This window comes from Nymphalis io, chromosome 2 (assembly GCF_905147045.1).
Source record: "Nymphalis io chromosome 2, ilAglIoxx1.1, whole genome shotgun sequence".
Lineage (NCBI taxonomy): Eukaryota > Metazoa > Arthropoda > Insecta > Lepidoptera > Nymphalidae > Nymphalis > Nymphalis io.
Window position 1 is genome coordinate 830,513 of NC_065889.1, and position 19,555 is coordinate 850,067.

At 33.5% G+C, this 19,555-nt stretch overlaps 2 protein-coding genes across 2 annotated transcripts; both read left to right on the top strand.

Annotated features, from left to right (window-relative positions):
• The first annotated feature begins 2,420 nt into the window (after positions 1-2,420).
• On the top strand, positions 2,421-13,736 carry LOC126774550 (homeobox protein Nkx-3.1-like). The gene is made up of 5 exons (XM_050496123.1): positions 2,421-2,428; positions 2,584-2,628; positions 11,852-12,324; positions 12,646-12,853; positions 13,559-13,736. The coding sequence occupies exons 1-5, from the start codon at positions 2,421-2,423 to the stop codon at positions 13,704-13,706; spliced, it is 882 nt and encodes a 293-aa protein (XP_050352080.1). The 3' UTR covers positions 13,707-13,736.
• Positions 13,737-18,069: 4,333 nt separating this feature from the next.
• On the top strand, positions 18,070-19,246 carry LOC126778346 (uncharacterized). The gene has a single exon (XM_050501856.1). It carries the CDS (start codon positions 18,165-18,167, stop codon positions 18,849-18,851), a length of 687 nt encoding a protein of 228 aa, XP_050357813.1. The 5' UTR covers positions 18,070-18,164; the 3' UTR covers positions 18,852-19,246.
• The last annotated feature ends 309 nt before the right edge of the window (positions 19,247-19,555 follow it).

Here is a 19,555-nt window from a genome sequence, read left to right on the forward strand (position 1 = left end):
AGGAAACCGTTATGTGTCGGGGGATATTCTAACACACGTGTATATACTAACGCACACTGAATCAGCATGGGATAATAATTACCCAAGGAAGGAGCTTCGGGGAGAGAAGGCCTCTGCTCAGCAGTGGAACATTAAATTACTGTTACTATTTTAAGTATCGTTGTTAGTATCGAGAAGTCTTAGGCAATTTTAGCAAATAAAATTAAAATAATCTTTATTTAAAAGGGTTCTTAAAGCACTTTTGAATCGTTATGCTTAGTATAAAATTAAATGTTTACCATCGTTTCGGAATGTGAGTACTAATGAGAAGAACCGGTAAGAAATTCAGTTGTTAACCTTTTCCAAATATATATAAATATTAACATAGGTAGACAAATAATTACTTCATAAAATTCAATGAATACAAATTCCATGCTTTTTTTGTTATCTATATAGTATTTAATAATATAATAAACATTATTTAAACATGTTTTTTTAAACAAAAGATATTAATTTAATGATAGGCCAAGTTAAATAAATATTTGCGGAATACAAGACAACATTTGGCATTAGATATTTTTATTAATATTGGTTACTCTGTGGTCGAGTGCAAGACTTCCATAAGAAATATAAAAGTAACTGTAACTTAATTTATGTGAGGGTCGCCTCAGTATAATTTAAATAACATTGAATTGTATCGGAGGAAAATACACACTTTGTTAAGTACTTAGCTTGAACTTTGGAAGGTACTCACTCTTAGTAACGTTTAATGTCGATACGATTGAATCCGAAATTCATGAATTATTATTGTATACTAGACAATTTAAAGTCTATTTTTGGCTAAAACAGCCTACTAACTTTTTATGGCTCTACTTGAGATTTCGGGAACTAAAGGCTTATAAATGTCACAAGCCAGGAATATGCTGGCAGGGTCCCCATACGATATTGGGATGAAGGGAATAATGAAACGCTCTTAACTTTCAGATAATTACTAAATTTTATTTATTCGCCAATACATAGTTATTTTAAGATACACATGGGTAATAGGTATATATGTACCTAATAATATAATATTTCAATAAAAGAATCATCTTACAGTGTCTTTTTACATAAACTATGCCCTTTTATGGAATACATCAATTTAGAGTCTAATTACGTATTTAATATTCTCCTTATACGGCTTCCATGTTTTGGGTCTCACATTTCATTAATTTATCTATATATATAATATAGTTAGTTTATAGTGATTAAAACATGACAACGTAACAAATAAACAAACAAACTCACGATCACATTAATGATATTAGTAAGAATGTAACAATTGCAGTGGAGATCAAAAGTCGCCTTGCGAGTAGAATAGCTCTTTGTCCAGCATTGAGACGATTACGGGCAGTTGTTTTACTACAAATAATTTAATTTCACTGATTGAAACTAAAACGAAAACTAAAGAATAAATTAATCCAACGAATTTAAAATTCTCGTAACGAGAGCCCTAAACCGAAGTGATGCTTGTCAAAAGATTATCATACAGAAAATAGCTAGTTGGCATTCTTACTATTGTAAATTATATGAAAAATTCATTGAGCTAATTAAAACTACGAGTCAAAATTAGGTTTTAATGTATTCACCCACATGGCAAGGACTAAGGGTTTTCATACTTGCAAATTACCTGCTTATTAACGGCGCGGGCGGCGCTCACTTGAGCACGTATGGGTTACGTTATGACGTAGGACCCTTTTTAATTCTATAACAACGAGCATTATCTTATCCTGAGACCTTTCATTCCTAATTAATGTTTGCTGAGCTTTTAGGTGATGGTCGTTAGTGTTTGATGAGGTTTGAGCTGGTGCACACTTTTTTGTATCCATTTGTCTTCCGTGACTTCAGATAAATACCTTATGAGCGTTTCGGTATCTATGATATAAATTCCTAGATATGATTTCCTAGTTACTTCGAGTCGAATTTGATTTATACATACATATTGGTCATAGAATTTGTTTTTTACATATATAATTGTAACTACACTTATTAAATTTCTGTTATTATTCAATAGGTATGATATGGCTCTTCGTGCATGAGTCCGATTCGTAATAGCTTAGTATACATTTTTCTCATTGGCCTAACTTAAAAGACTGTAGCTCCATAGGCCTAGAGTTCAATTCCCAAAAGTCATTGTTGGGAATTTCTGTCAAGGAATTTGAAAGTTTTACACCCTCGTGTCGGAGAGGATGTAAAACCACCAGATGGCTTTTCCCAGTCCCATCGGACTATGAGAATAAAGGAATAAAAATGGGCCTTTATGTAATATATCTATTATATTGTATTCGTAGTTTTTAAGTTTTAAGAGAACATTACTTACCTAACATCCACGAACGAACTAAATGTTCCACCGTATTCTTTTGAGGAGACGGTTTGAACTTATTCCACCACGGTGCTCCAACATGGTTTGGTTATGTATGTGGCAGTTTTTATCCTACACATGATTTTCTCATGATGTTTTCCTTCACCACCGAGCATAAGATTATAAACTATTAAAAATCAAATCAAAATCTAAAATCTAAAAACTTTATTCAACATGGAAGCATTACACTTACTTATTGATAGTCAAACTAGAAACTACCGGTGTTCGGAAAAAAGCACCCAGCTGATAATTAGAAATTAAGAAGCTTAATTTATATTTGCTACAAGTTTTATGGTAACATAGAAATACATTTAATTGCTGTACAATGATAAATATATACATACAGACTTCACAAGAGAAACCGAAGTCATGAGTTACAGCTATAGTAGTTGTGTATGTGTGTGTATTATGACAGTATGCACACGGAGACTGTTAGACAAGAGTTCGGACCCTTATTTCTTTTAAGAGCAGTAACTTGTCCAATAACAAGTTCGTGACCACTCGTATGTCGCGATTTACAACCTAAGTATTTCAAATATAAAGATTTCCACTTTAAGAGTACATTTATAAGTCACAGTCACAGAAGGTTATTCAAAATAAAAAGTTTTTCAATATCTTATGACATAAGACAAATAGGATTTTCTGCGGAAAAGCCTAACCTAACTTAACTTATACCTGAAGTTAAGTAACAGCCTGTAAATGCTAAGGTTAAGTTTTCCTCTCCCTTTTGAAGAAAAGGTTCATGAAATTAGACATATGAAGGTTTCCTTACAATGTTTTCTTTTACGACCGAATTCAAGAATTGTAAACACAAATTATTTACATGCAAATTCAGTGGTGCTTGCCTGGATTTGACCAGCAATCATCGGTTAAGATTAACGCATTCTAACCACTGGGACATCTCAATTCTAAAATAGGAAAACAGGTATACAAAAATATATCTATTAGTTGAAAAACCTGTAAGTAATTGGTAGTGGTAATGGTAAGTTGTCAACACCGCCCAGACATTGGCGATATCAGAAATAATAACGATTTCTTAAATTACTAAGGCGCTGTTATGCTCCTTGTGCATGTAGTTACGTTGACTCACTCTTCAAGCCGGAACGCAGCAATACTAAGTATTGCTGTTTAGCGGCAGATTATCTGATGATCCCAAACCAATTTATCTGAGCGATGATGATGACTGTCTTGAACAAAAGAAACAAATTAATCTTACCACTTTATAATATTATGCTAATAACCAATATAATTATACTCTCTAAGAGACTGTTAACCGCCTCGTTAGTATTCGTTAACTTATAAGCCAGATCCGATAGTCCTGGATTCAAGTTTCCAATGGGACTTTGAAAGTTGGCAGTATTATATTGTCATGCCTCGAAAGCACGTTTCGTTGTGCGTCTTGATAACTTTCCAGTTGTATCCGAACTGGCCTCACATCAGATTAGGAGAGTAAGAGAACAGAGAGTATTTTGTGTGTACTCACAAACTTGTGTCGTTATTCTCTTGGCCTTGGGAATGCTAACTCCCTGTAACGGAAATTATCATTTATTTATATTATACATAATATAATTCTTAGTATTATTTTAGTACTATTTATTATGAATTTACAAAAGTTGTACTTATATTTACTAAAGAACATAGCATAATATTTCAAATATAGGTACATCTAACGATAGCAGAAAATAACCAGTGGCGTGGCTAGGCGGATAAGGGAGGGTGAGAAAAGCCCGCCCCTAAATTCCACGTATTTAAACTTATACCAGTACTTAACCTGATATATATGAATAAGATGACACAGGAACTTTCAAAAGATAGTTTAACGAAAGGAAATAACAATGAATAATGCAGTTCTTTTTTTATTTTTGCCTCTGGTGGCTTTTAGTCCTTTAGATTTGGGGCTTGGTGTACCACGCCACCTTGCCTACGTGGCTACGACACTGAATACTATTTATTTTTTTAGTAAAATCAAAATATACAAAAGATTTAAAAAAAACACCATGGCAACAGGCGGCCTTATCGCGGAAGTGATCTTATCTTGTACTGGTTTGGAGATACTATATATACATTTGTTCGCGATAGGGATGACTATGTTTTACATTTTTAAAATATATTAAAACTATTATACCAATATATAAAACTTATACCAGAAGATACAGCGCGTTTCGGAAAAAGTTTTCTTATATAATATGATTATATAAGTAGTTTTATTAGACTATTTACGTGACAAGCGTAAATTTCATGTTGTAATTATTGTATAAAGATGGCAAATGAAGAGAACGTTACATTTTTAAGCATTTATATAAATTTGCATTTTTCCATTAAAATCGATGTGAAATTTTGTATACATTTTTGGGGCAATTGAAAATAGAATTCGGTAATTACAGTTTATGGAATAGTTTAAGTCATTTTTTTATTTACTTACAAAACAAAAAAAAACAAAGGAACAGTGCCATTAAAAATACATACATCAATATCTTCATAATTGTCAGGGACGGACACTGGCTCCGGATAGAATGACCACGGGCCTGTTTGTTACCAGAACAATGTGTGGCGATGACTACTTCCTGTTGTTTAAAGTGGCCTATTTGCCAGTCTGCCTACCTATTTCATAGTTTTAAACAAAATGGTCGTAGTATAAACTGTTTTTAATTACGTCGCATTTTTTTTTTATATTTGCCGAGAAGGCAAATGACTCTACTCCACCTGATGGTAAGTGCTATTAGAGTCCAAACGCGACGACGGCCAGTACAGTCGGGAAGAATGTTCTGCACTAGCCACCCTACCTTGCTGGCCAAATAAATTTAATCAGTTAATTGTTCATTGTTTTCTACTAATAATAATTATAGTATGGTCATGTCTAGATTATTCTTGAAGTTGTAATTACTATACGATGCATATGCTCTCGAGATCAGCGTGTCGCCACTCAGTAACGCACGCGCCACACACGCGCCGATTACGCGCACACGCGCTGATCAATTGACGTTTCTGTCGATTGATTGTCTATTATAAAACTTACTCTATTGACTTTGCCCATAGACTTTGTCATTTTTTTCATTCGTATGATTAGTTGCAGTTTGTGATTTTTATACTTTTGTTAGTAGCGTATTCTCGATAAACGTAGACATATTCGTAGTTAGGAGCAGTATTTGTATAATTTTTGTGCAGCTAGCAATCAATATTATCTTAGAATTATGGGCATATAAACATTTTGTTTATTTTTAAGTACTGTTCAAATATTATTTATACTTTTTGCTTGCCAGTATTAATAAATTAGCCGGGCCGGTCGGTTGGTGTAGTTGGTAGACACTTACCTTTCACGCCGAAAGTTGTGTTCGATTCCCACCCACAACAGATATTTGTGTGCATGAAAATGTATGTTTATCCTGAGTCTGGGTGTAATTATCTATATAAGGCTGTATACTTATATGATAATATGGGACCAACAAATCGATATTTTATTACTATTTGCCTGGCTTAGTTTGTTATTGAAAGAAAGAAAGAGAAAAGTCTTTTATTGCACACAAAACACACAAAAGGATTATTAAATAAACATAAATTAATTAAGCGTCTACCAAGGCGGCTATATTACTTCAAGCATTCTCATTGAGTTATTATTTGAAGCCCTGATTGCGTTATTAGCTTGTCTTTTTATGTTTTTTTAAAGCCGAAAGAAAAGTAACTTAAGCTGAATTAAATATGTAAGTAGTGGTGGTAGGGCTTTGTGCAAGCTCGTCTGGGTAGGTACCACCCATTCATCAGATATTCTACCGCATAACAGCAGTACTTGTTATTGTTGTGTTCCGGTTTGAAGGGTGACTGAGCCAGTGTATTACAGGCACAAGGGACATAAAATCTTAGTTCCCAAGGTTGGTGGCGCATTGGATATGTATTTTTGCCTTCCTATTCTATAAAAAAAAAAGTAGACAACATGACTTGATTTGATTCATGATGATCCGCTTGACCATATTCTGTCAAGGCTACCATTCACAACGGAGACTAGTCTACTGCTCTGGACATGTTACAGAGGTCGATAGCGTTAAAGTCCATTTATCTATTTCTTAACTCTTAAAATCTGAACGGCAAATCTGACACGATTAGAAAGACTAATATCTACTGAATAAATATCAAAATAGACTAGTAGATTCTACTTAAAAGACCCGGCAAGAAACTATGTAGTTATTCTTTTTCATCAATCATATACGATAAAATATATGTATTTTGAATGAACAGACGCGTTCGGAGAACATGGAAGTCTTTTTTTTATCAATAACGAGCACTATTTCTGAAAAGACTGTGGATAATCTTGTATTTAGCTGAGGAACTCGGGCCTAATAATATAGACAAGCATCTCTGAGATTTTTTGATCGTAATTTGTGTTTATAGGTTTATAAACACATATTATGTGTTTATAGGTTTATAAACACAAATTACGATCAAAAAATCCTAGATCCTTTGTTGATCCCAAATCTTTTGTGGTGAAGGAAAACCTTGTAAGGAAACTGCCATGTTGCGGACGAAATCAGTATATGTATATCCACCAAAACCTAATGAAGTAGTTAATAAACCTGTCCCTTAAAAGTCTTTGCCCACAAGCATGTAACAGGACGAGGAATCGGCAAACGGCTCACATGATGGTAAGTACACAGCTATCCATGAGACGTAAAATATCCTTTGTTTAATTTACAATAATTAAAATTCACTCAAATTTACAACCGAAACACATTTCAAAGTTAGTAAATTAAATTTATAAATGGAACATTTATTACTCAATAATAGTATATAATATTTATTTTATATTTGTAATGTATTACTCATATTCTATTATAGTCTACAGTTTCATTGGGTTGTATGTAAGTAATTACTAATTAGCCCGCTCCTTGTATTACTTAGTTCCAAATATTGTCCGTATTATTTTTAACGGTATGTTATAAAGTATAAACAAAAAATTAAACACTTTATGAGCGAAAGGATATGTTTGTGTAAAGCACTATCATAAAAATACATTCATTTTATTTAATAAAAAAAAGTACCAAGACTATGTAGGTAAGTTATAGAAGCTGACATTTTAGCATGAGTATCAAGATTCACCTGCAGTACAACACAATGGGTGTCGATATATCGCCGCGAGGGCCTCGCTAATTTGTCGCACAGTTTAGAAGCATCCCTTACGGGCTGGGGGTCTTAAGTACGATCGGTTGTCGTAACAAGCGAGAGCATTGTTTAACTCGAACTCTTAACCCAACGTTTGATTGTTATCCTTTGTGAATGAATAGGGTTTTACAAATATTTTTATGTGGTAAAAATCATTATGATTATTTTATTTTGTAATACTTGAACTGTGTTAAAATATTACGGCCTTATTTATAAGCATTGTTTAGCGGGTGATGAGTTACACCATGCTGTCTTCGTCTTTCAAATATCAAATCAAGTAGAGAGAAGGATCGAAATAAGAGTTTAACTGAATAGTTTCTACTAACGAATTGTCACTTTATCGCAATCGAATCGAAGCGTGATCGTTGCCGTTTTTCCGTTTTCTTATTATTTTATTTAATTATCGACTGGTGTTATAAGAGTTAAGAATTATGATTGGTTTTGACACAACGGTATATGTTAACATCATATCGGTACGGTTCCGGCTCGAATAAATATAAATGATTCAAAGTTGGATCGGAATTGAATCGGGAACGTATCGTAATCGTTATAAATTAGTAGAATTCAGCCCCTGCTTAAAATAAGGTTTATAATAGTAATTTATAATTAATTTTTGCCTATTGTTCGTTGTTGCAAGTGTGAAGTAAAAGAACAAGTACTCCGATACATATGAACTATATTTAATAACGATCTAAATTAGGATTACACGTGCGTTAGAGGCGAAGTTCGTATAGTGAATCTGGTATGCAGGGAACATTATACACAGAAATCAAAAATGCTAACGTGCAATAAAAAATGAATGTATAGGTAGGCACAAATTACCTACCATATCATCGATGTAATCAATTCTTTGTTTTTAAGCTTTTGGGGTTCACACTAAATTATCAACAGTTAAATCAAAAGCATTTGATTTGATTCGTATGAACAGACTTTCGATGAAAATCGATTAAATGACTTATATTATTAACATATGCCTACTCCTGTGGGCATTTATTTGTATTTATTTATATACGTACACAAACAGAAAATAATCAGGGCATACATTAAAATTACGAACTTATACAAATTTTAATCTAGATTACATTCCTATCTACGTGTATACGGCATGTTCATTAAAATAATATGAATACAGTTAGTTTATGTAATTGATGTTTACTGTTTTGGCACAATTACATTAAATTTAAATTTTGACAAGCTCCACCTTCTCGAAAGGAAAGAAGACCTAATTCTAGCAGTGGCACATTAAGAGGCCGTAATCATTGTCACCTTCGAAACTTCAAGCTACTGCGATTTTATCGACACGAAAACCAAAGAATTTTTATATATTAATAAAATTGTGACGAGCACATCCGTGGTAGCCTTGGAGTTTGCGATGTAGCGGATAAGCTGCAGGAAAGCCGTCTGCGTTGGTTTGGCCACGTTAGCCGCAGACCACCAGACTACGACGGGAACCGATGTCTGGAATTTGTCCAGGCCCAAAAAGCGCTAGGCAGAAGAAGAATAAAATGATTGTGACATATTAATAAGATGATGATGATGACAATTGATGATTTTACTGGTGGTAGAGCTTTGTGCAAGCTCGTCTGGGTAGGTACCACCCACTCATCAGATATTCTACCGCAAAACAGCAGTACTTGGTATTGTTGTGTTCCGGTTTGAAGGGTGAGTGAGCCAGTGTAATTACAGGCACAAGGGACATAACATCTTAGTTCCCAAGGTTGGTGGCGCATTGGTGATGTAAGCGATGGTTAACATTTTTTACATTGCCAATGTCTAAGGGCGTTTGGTGACCACTTACCATCAGGTGGCCCAAATGCTCGTCCGCCTTCCTATACTATAAAAAAAAAAAAAAAAAAACAAAACACCTACTACTTGCTATTATCATTAAAGCATAGTGTAGTCTATGATATGTTCGTCTTAGTTACATAGCCTATTTAGCTATAAATAAAGCTTAGATTTTCATAATCCATATGATTTGATAATAACTCTGCTATTATGCAATTCCCCTTAATACTTCTATCCACTTTTTACTTCCAACGTTCCAATAACAACTTCACCGATATTCAAACTATCTATTTGCAAATGCATAATGAATATCATAAATTTTTGGCAATCCAATGTCAGTTGTTTATTTGTCTTTGTTCCGCTTGTGGTTGGAATAGGCTATAAGTCAATACACTTACTATTTTATTATTTGAATTTGTCCTTCAATAAAACCTTATCTATTATTAAAATCATAATCTTGGATTGATTTAAAAAAAATATCTTGTAATTGCGAAATGTGACCGAGAATAATGTACCGGGAACCCCGCCGCGATTCGAATTGCAAATGCATCGTTCATTCCGCCGCCCTTATTTATTTTAAACGAAAAATAGCAACTGATTTGACCTTCGCTTTTAATAAACATTTATATTTAGACAGGTTTGAGAGGGTACCATGAATTTTATGAGCACTTTCAGCGCTTTAATGTATATTGAGAGAAAGTGTTTGGTAATTTATTAATTAGGAAGACAACGTGAGTGACAACAGAAAATACATTTTCTTAATGCGTATATAAACATAGTGTTAAAAAGTATATACCAATTACAGGCTTACTTAACATGCAAATAAAAGTTGTTGCTCTAATTGACAAAAAAAAAACAAATCTTTTACTTATATAACTGTGTGTGTTAACAAAATATATAACTGAATTTTGACATTAACATAAACTACTGAATATCTCTCTGATCTAACTTTGAATCTATAGATCAAAACAAAAATAAAATTAACATTAATATATATTCGTTACACTTTGACTTTACATTAGAACGCGTGAATCTTAACCGACGATCGTGGTTTCAAACCCGGGCAAGCACCACTGAATTTTCATGTGCTTAATTTGAGTTTATAATTCATCTCGTGCTTGACGGTGAAGGAAAACATCGTAAGGAAACCTGCATGTGTCTAATTTCATCGAAATTCTGCCACATGTGTATTCTACCAACCCGCATTGGAGCAGCGTGGTGGAATAAGCTCCAAACCTTCTCCTCAAAAGGGAGAGAGGAGGCCTTGGCCCAGCAGTGGGATATTAACAGGCTGTTACTACTACACTTTGACATGCGACAGCTGGGATGGTCATCATATAAAGCACGTTATTCATTATATAGTTCGCTCAGGTCTTAAGTGCTGATCGCGGGTATACTTCCGGGCAAACCATCTCGCTAGCATCTACTGGCATTTACTGCGTGTTAGACTAAGCTTCAATTTTCGCGATAAGAGTCGTGAAATAAGCTTTAAGCGGGAAAACTAATTAACCAATATCTTTCGGAAAAACAAATGTCATAGCTATATTCGAAGTAGAATGAAAGATTAAAATCGGTAAGGACATCATTTTTCTTGTCTCTTTTTGTCATTAGATGGCTTCTGTATATGTATATGAAATAAAAAAATATACACCAAATTTTTGCAGGTATAAAATGAAATAAACCCGAATCCCAAAATTAAAATTTCAGCAGTTATAAAGTTACCGAATACTGAACAGATATTAATTAAAGAAGTTTTGTCTGTTTTCGCTTCTGTAGTTTTTCCAACAACCGCTATAAAAGCAAAATGATAAAGGTCCATAACGATGTTTTGGTTGGAGGAATTCATGCGAAAACGTTAAGATGTTCTCGACGTCCCCTGACGGAGGATCGTTCGCTAAAACATATTTATGCAGAAATTATAACGAGAGAAACACTCAAATTCCGACCTCTTCACCTCCTGCAAAATAACGAGTAATCGGCAACCGCTACGCCATTACGCGAGCCGTACGAATGTTTAGCCGTGGAACCATGAAAAGCGACCCGCTGTGAATGGTGAATGCCCACTCTCCACCATTTTCATGCAAATTAAAAGACACAAACGCAGGCATAGACAAGATTCCCGCGCGCGCTAAAACACACCATTCAAAAACGTATTCAATTGCTCGAGAGCGAAACGGAACGCCCCGAGGCATTAATTAGAGCAGAAACTCGTGTCTATGGCCGTTCCTTTTTTAAAACTGACGTCTTTATGTGGGCCCGCTTTTGTGCACCATCCGTTTGTGCGCGAGAAAGTGTCAAGTCTTAGTTTCGAGCGATGCTTACCGTTTGTTGTCTTTGGTTTGCAGTATCGGTGCGGTAATCTTTTTATATAATTATACAAATATTCTATTTCTGTATATTTGAGTTTTTCTCTCATTAACATTTTGTTGTAAGGGAAAAAATATTAAAGATTTATTTTGTGTTTTGTTTAGGTACCGCTCACGAGGTTGATGACATTTCGACCAATAGATATGATTCAGCGATAACGCATAATCCTGATGATTCCGACATCGATGACGACATATCCGTGGGTGACAATCGTTCCGAGACATCCACACCAAAAAAGATTCACGTCACATATGGAAATGATTCCGAAGATTACGAAAGAAAGGCAGACTGTCAGAAAAGAACCGAGTCCGAAAACGATCGTTCAACTCCCATAGAATATAACACTAACCGAATACCAAATTCGGAGTATTCATCTCCATTTAAAGATGATGAACACGAATACGAAAGACCAGAAGATTCTGTGAAGCTCTATGAGGGGTCCCTTTTCCAACTATATAGACCAGACAGGGAAAGTGCGAAAGAGGCAGAAAATGGGTTTGAAATGGCGGGGTCTATATCGGATAGTATTTATGGCAGGTCCATGGATCTTACCAAGAACTCATTCCAGTCGCAACTATTGGCTGGGTTTGCGGCGTCGGTGATGGCGGGCAGTTCGCAGCGTGACGCGCAAGATTCAGCTGGTAATATTTGCATATAGTCGTTTTTTTAAATATAGAATGTAATTTTTTTATTTCATTTTAAGATACCATATGCACTAGATGGGCCACGGTTCCTATAATGTATTTTTATGCCTAACGTGTGCACGCTATTGAATTATCTGTATTCAAAACTAGTTTTTTTATATAAGTTCATATCAAAACCTTTAATTTATATACAAAAACAGATTACAGATTTATATACAAAAATACTTAAACGCTCAGGGAATTGTTGTTTAATTAAATATTAAGTCTATTTCTGCAGTAGTTAAAACTACACTAATAGGTAAGATCACCTTTCTCTAGATCGTCAATCCTCAGGGCGAAGCGGCAGTACTCCCAACTCGGGGCGGAAACCTCGTCGCCGACGCACCGCGTTCACACACGCGCAACTCGCGTACTTGGAACGCAAGTTCCGATGTCAGAAGTACCTGAGCGTCGCTGACCGCGGAGACGTTGCTGATGCCCTCAACTTGAGCGAGACACAAGTCAAGACATGGTATCAGAATAGGAGGTGAGTGTTAAAAAATGTTATGCTGTGTATAAAGCAGGAAATAGATTTCCGATTATGTCACTTAAACCTAAAAATATATAGGTATTTGAGAAAAATAATTCAAAAGTATTTACTTTAAATAATTATATAAGTTATAAATTTAATAGCCTATCTCTAGAAAAACGGTAAATTTTCATGGATATATCATTCATTGATATCTTTATTATATTAAATAATAATAATAATATCCTGGGACATTTTTCACACACGGCCATCTGATCCCAAATTAAGCTTGTACAAAGCTTGTGCTATGGAAACCAGACAACTGATATACTACATATACTACTTTTCTTTTGTAAATACATACTTATATAGATAATTACACCCAGACTCAGGATAAACAGACATGTTCATGCACACATATGTCTGTCCTGGGTGGGAATCGAACCCACAACCTTTGGCGTGAAAAGGCAAGTATCTACTAACCACGCCAACCGGCTCGTCAAATATTATATATATGATATAAATATATTATATGATATAAATATGTACTACTTTATTTGTAAAGTTCCAACATAATCGGCTATGTCGCTTTAAATATGGATGTGATAATAACCTAAAATATCAGGATGTCTCACGCCCCACTACGTTAGAGTTAAAAGCGTGTTGTTTTTCTCGCCCTTTACATAAAAACATAAATTACTCATATAGGAACTTTTTTTATAGAACCAAATGGAAACGTCAAAATCAACTCCGACTTGAACAGCTCCGAGCGCAAGCGGCGACGGGTGAACGGGAGCTCTCAGCACACGCGTTGCCTCTCGCTTGTGCACTCCTCCCTCCTTATCCCGCATATATGCACTGCCATTTGTAAAGCGAGACGGAACGGCTTGTTTTTAAATTATTTATGCACGCAATTATGTAAATAATAATTAGGATCACATAAGTGTAGACGAACTATAAAGTAGCACATGTACAGACAAAATAACTTAGATGTGGTTTAAGTTAGTAGTTATACTTCTTTAAAATGTATATCGTAACATTATGAAATTGTTATTAAACGCTTGTTAAGCTAAGTCCACACTAAAGATGTATTGGTAACGTTTGTATTGTCCAATTGTAAACAAATGTCAATATCGTGTTTCCGCTTTAGGCGGTAAAGATCAAAGCAATACGCGGTTGCAGATATTTAATACAGTCGTAAACATAAATTGCCAACTATTTTGTGGAATCGTATCACATCGAAATGTAAATATTTAGAAAAAAGGTTTCGAATTTTGTTCAAATAGTTTATTGTTTTAATGATTACTGTTTTAAATAATATATTATGTATACGATAATACATTTAATTGTTTAATTCAGTCTTGATTTATTATTATATTAACTTGTTTCATTTATTATTATAATACTGAGTAGATAGACATTATGACAGCCATTGGTTATATTTGTCCAAGGAATAATGCCGGGGTCAGATCTACCGGTAAATATAAAACCGCTGCAAGTTGTCTGTCGTATGTTAATGTAATTTTTAGATTGAAAATGATTAAATTATCTTTTACTTTTTTTTTCTTACAAAAACATAAAAACTGCATACTTTAATTTTATCACAGGTTATCTAAGTTCGGATAAAAAAATGTCTATAAGTAGAGACTAGGGACTGGGAGGCACTGCCATATATCATTTAGAAATTATTGTACTTCTTCGCACATATTTATGAATCAATCTCCGTTTCGGTATTTACTTATTTGGATCTGGTTGTAATTGGTCGCCTTCGACTGTAAACATTGATGCAAGAAGTATAAATCTTAATGTAGCGCCAACTATCGGATTTTACTGTTATATTTTAGTGCCTATTATGACTGTTGTGATCATATATACAGTAACAGTAACAGCCTGTTAATCTCCCACTGTTGGCCTTCTCTCCCTTTTTGAGGAGAAGGCTTAGAGCTTATTCCACCACGCTGCTCCAATGCGTGGTGAATTGGTGATCACATATCCGTAACAGCCTGTGAATGTCCCACTGCTGGGCTAAAGGCCTCCTCTCCTCTTTTTGAGGAGAAGGTTTGGAGCTTATTCCACCACGCTGCTCCAATGCGGGTAGGTGGAATACACATGTGGCAGAATTTCAGTGAAATTAGACACATGCAGGTTTCCTCACGATGTTTTCCTTCACCGTAAAGCACGAGATGAATTATAATCACAAATTAAGCACATGAAAATTCAGTGGTGCTTGCCCGGGTTTGAACCCACGATCATCGGTTAAGATTCACATGTTCTTACCACTGGGCCATCTCGGCTCTCATCATATATGTCACTTTATAATTATAAAAATCGCATACAAATCCAACAGTGTTCTAGTATCTTTGCGGTTATATAGCCAATGATATATTTGTTTTATACTATTTGCACATTTAGTTAAATCTTCTATACCGACAATATATTTTTAAAATATAGATGAACAATGTATGGGCGAGGGGGGGGATTTTTAGAATAGAATTAAATAATTAAAAAAAAAATAATGAATCGTGTAGATTTAGATATTTAAATTAGTTAATGTCTCTATCGGGATCTGTATGATGAATCGCTTGTATAATTATTAACAAGCTATAATTATGATTATAAGGTTTTGGAAAGTAATAATTTAATCGCAATTCTTCAGTCATACATATAATTCATGGATATTGCTTTTGAATTGGTGAAAAGTTAATATTTTTTGTTTGATTTTTAAATATATATTTCACATTGCAACAAAATTACGATTGCTCAGTTCTGCTTTGTCTCATTTGCGTATTAACTTTAATCGCAGATTCGTTATACATGACTTTAAAATAAAAAATAAAACATTTTTTTTTCTTAATACATATGCTAAATTTATTCTTTTTTCAAAAATGTGTATTGTGTCTATGTACATAATAATAATTTTTTTATTGAAGTGACAAAGACTCGAATTAAATAAATGCCATATCCCGATAGAATTTTCCTTTATAATAGTATAAAGTGCAATAAATAAGCTAGTTTTACATGGATTAATTTGCTGTGTACATTCCTGTAGTCAAATTGTATCTATAATAAGCAATTTATATGCAATATTGTTTTATTGGTATTAGTAAAGTTGTCAAATAAAATTCCGTTTTATTTATTCTTTAAAATAGTACCTATATTTTTTTAGTTGAATAAATTTCAAGATTTTTAATATTATTTTTAAATAGAATAAGACAATTATTTTTTATACAAAAGTAACTTTCAATTACATATCTGTTCTATTACTTGTTGCTTGCATTATTGTTTTCAAATCATAATATGATACTCGAGTGAGCGGTATGGAATTATTATGACTTATACGACGGTCTCTTAAAATATTTTTAAAATTTGTAGGCAGTAAAATTGTTTTCAAAAGTACCGTACTTTATAGATCGTTAGATCATAAGAATCAAATATTATCTATTTAATATCATTGGAACGCGAAATTGGAACCTCAGTAGCTATTAGTGTAGCAAAACGACTACACAAAATTACGAAGCGTTTCAATCATCCCTCAATCCTTTGAATTGAAACTGAACATTTCCATTCGTAACAAATTATGCAAATATTTTGGCGCCATTTCGAATCACCGCTGCCAACCGCTGTCAATTTGCATCTCTTAGTGAGTTGTTAACATCTGTGACGAGGTGGCATCGCTCGCAGCGCTTTATTTCACAGCAATTTATCTTTCTTTATTAGACGATGTGTTTTTTAAGCGATGTTTTTGCTGTGTTCGCGAAATGTCAAAGTTGCGCGGGGTCTCGATGTCAAATTATCTGTCAATTTATTCAAACGAGATGCTAATTTCAGGGCGTTCGAAAATTGTGATTATTTATCCGTCTTTATTTCAGTTTTGAGCAAACGAGGGTTTATTAAAGGGGTCGCTGAGAGGTAATTGGGCTGTTTTGATCGTGTGGGGGCACCTAATTGAAGTATTTTCTAGTGTTTGAGGGGTGGATCGAGATGAATGGATTAGTTAGTGTGCTGATAACGATCTGTGATGCGGTGATAGGCGGCTTTCTTCTGATAAGTCGTGTTATTAAGTAATTGCGGCGCTGATTTAATTTGTTTCTCTTGTCGACGAATAGTTGATAATAAAGTATTTAAGAGCTTTATAAAGTTGTAATTGTATAGTTTAAATAATATATTTTTCCTAGACGAGACATTTAGCCATTATATAATTTCAATTAATTGTTGTTCAAACAATGAACAATCTAGCTGTTTTTATTAAGTTAATTATTGAATTATCTATAGTAATTAATTATTATACAATGTATTAATTTTAACGATTGTTATTATTTTATTTAGGTTAACAAATGAATGAATGAAAAACAAAATACGCTGATTGATTGCTAATATATAATCAATAAGCAATAAGATTGCAGATAACCAAGTAAAAGCAAGTAGGCTAACCTGAACTTGTTTATTCACATAGAGATTATTTTATTACTAGTTATTTCAGTTTGACTTAAGTATAAGCGTGATTTCGGAAATGTTGGGAACCTTAGTAAAAATCATGGATTATTCACGCCAATTCAATGAATTTATTTATTTGTCTTTACTGCTCTTGAGGTTGGATTTAAGTTAACAGTCTCCCGCTGCGTCTGACTTTCATTATGTTTCCGTGTACCGTTTATTTATAAAAATATTTTGGATATAACTTCAACAATAGGCAGACTTATTCATGAGTAATGTTTATAATTTATAAATATTTATGTAAATTAGCTATTTGTCATGATGACACGAAAATAATTATGCCGCTTTAGACCTTGAACGGCTTTGCAGTATAAATCTATTGAGTTATTGAAAAAAGTTGTGGAATAGTGTAATTGACTGGCCTATTGGTGCAGTTGGCACTGACCCTGCCAGCCGTTCCGGGTGTGCGGATTCGATTACCGCCCTAAGTCTAGGTGCATAATGGTTATTAGTATGTATGTTTTATGTATTATATATGTATTTAAAATTATATATGTCAATATGTTTATCAATCGGCTGTTACCTATAACACAAGCATTAAGTTGCCTACCTTAGGAGAAGATAACCATGCGTAAAATAAAAAAATAAAACTCCTGGTCATTCTAGTAAAAAGTTATGTCCTGTGTAATCGATTAATCATGTGATTTAAATTTAATTTTGACATAAATGTAAAATTATTTTATTTATTTCTTAGCTTATCATTGTAAGCAAACACGTATTTGATCTTAATTTTCTTATCAAGTTGAATTGCAGTTCGTGGATTTTGTCGACCATAAATAAACAAGATTCAATCTTTAATCAGGTTTTTTTTTATGTAAGTGTGTAGTTATTTAAAATGTTGTTCTATGACAAATATCGTATTTGGTTATTTTTTACAATTATAACAGCAGAAAATGTAAAAGAGGACAAAGTAAAAGAAAAGCATGACGCAAATTACAAGCCGACCATTGATAGACGATTTATAGATGACTTGGACGATAAGGACTGGCACATATCACATTTAAAAGATATTGATTTCGATATTGATGGAGATTGTGATGACGAAACATATGAAAACAAGGCAACAAAGTACCGGAAAACTTTAAAGAATGACGCTGCATTGGTTGAATTTGTTTCAGGAGACGCCCTACAGGTTAAGAAAGAAGATTTGCCCAAAGGTAAATGTAAAAGGAACATAACCAATATTTTCAAAACAAAAGAAAAGATTAAGTCAAAATCAAACTTAAATACAACAAAAGAACTAAATGAGAAAGAAAAAAATCTAACGATATCTGACGATGAAGTGAAAACAGCTACAGTGAGTACGAAAAAAATTGAAATAAAAGATGAAAAGATTCTAAATAGTACAAATAAAAGAAGAAGCGAATATCAGTTTAGTTCCGTTGAATATTACGATGAGGTTCAAGACTTCGATAAATCAATTTGTCCTGATGCGGTTGAAGTTATAACGTTGGAATTGGATCAGCTTAGAAATTATGATGTGGAATGTGAGGCAATTCTTGAATGGAGAAGCTTAGATTAAGTAGGCAGTTGAATAATGAAGCCAAATAGTAAGATTCATTAAAGGCGGCCTGTTTTCAATATAAAAAGTTCGTACGCAGCTGACTTTTTAAGCCGTATAAACTACATAGTATTTACATTTAAAATAATAATTATTCTGTTAGAGAACACTCAAAACCTACCGCGAGACATGATCGTGAAATATCAGAAAGTGTATATCGAATATAATAAAGGACACATGCATCAAAACAGCATTTCCTTGTGGGTCGGTTTTTAAAATATCACGAGTGAGATAAGATGTGAGTTCTTATAAAATAGTACAACAAAAATGTTATATGGTATAAACCGTGCTATTATAAATTAAATAATAAAAGTTCATTGTATGTTTTGCACTTGAAATAAATAATTAATATTTAATTCGTGTAATAACTTTGCGCGTCGCACTGAATTACGTGAAGCCGATTTCTAATTACTATGACTACTCAAATACATTGTTTCTACATTATAATAAATATACATGTTAAAATAACAAATAGTTAATTTTTACGAAATAAAATAAAAAAGTGGCACCCTACATGGGGCAGCATGTTTCTCAATTGTTTCATAAAATCAAATAAAACATACATAAGATTCATAATACAATGTGTAACAATGAAAAACCTTGTATAGTCAATATTGTATTACAGTTAAAAAAAATTACGTGTAGCAGTGCCATCTAGCGTTTTA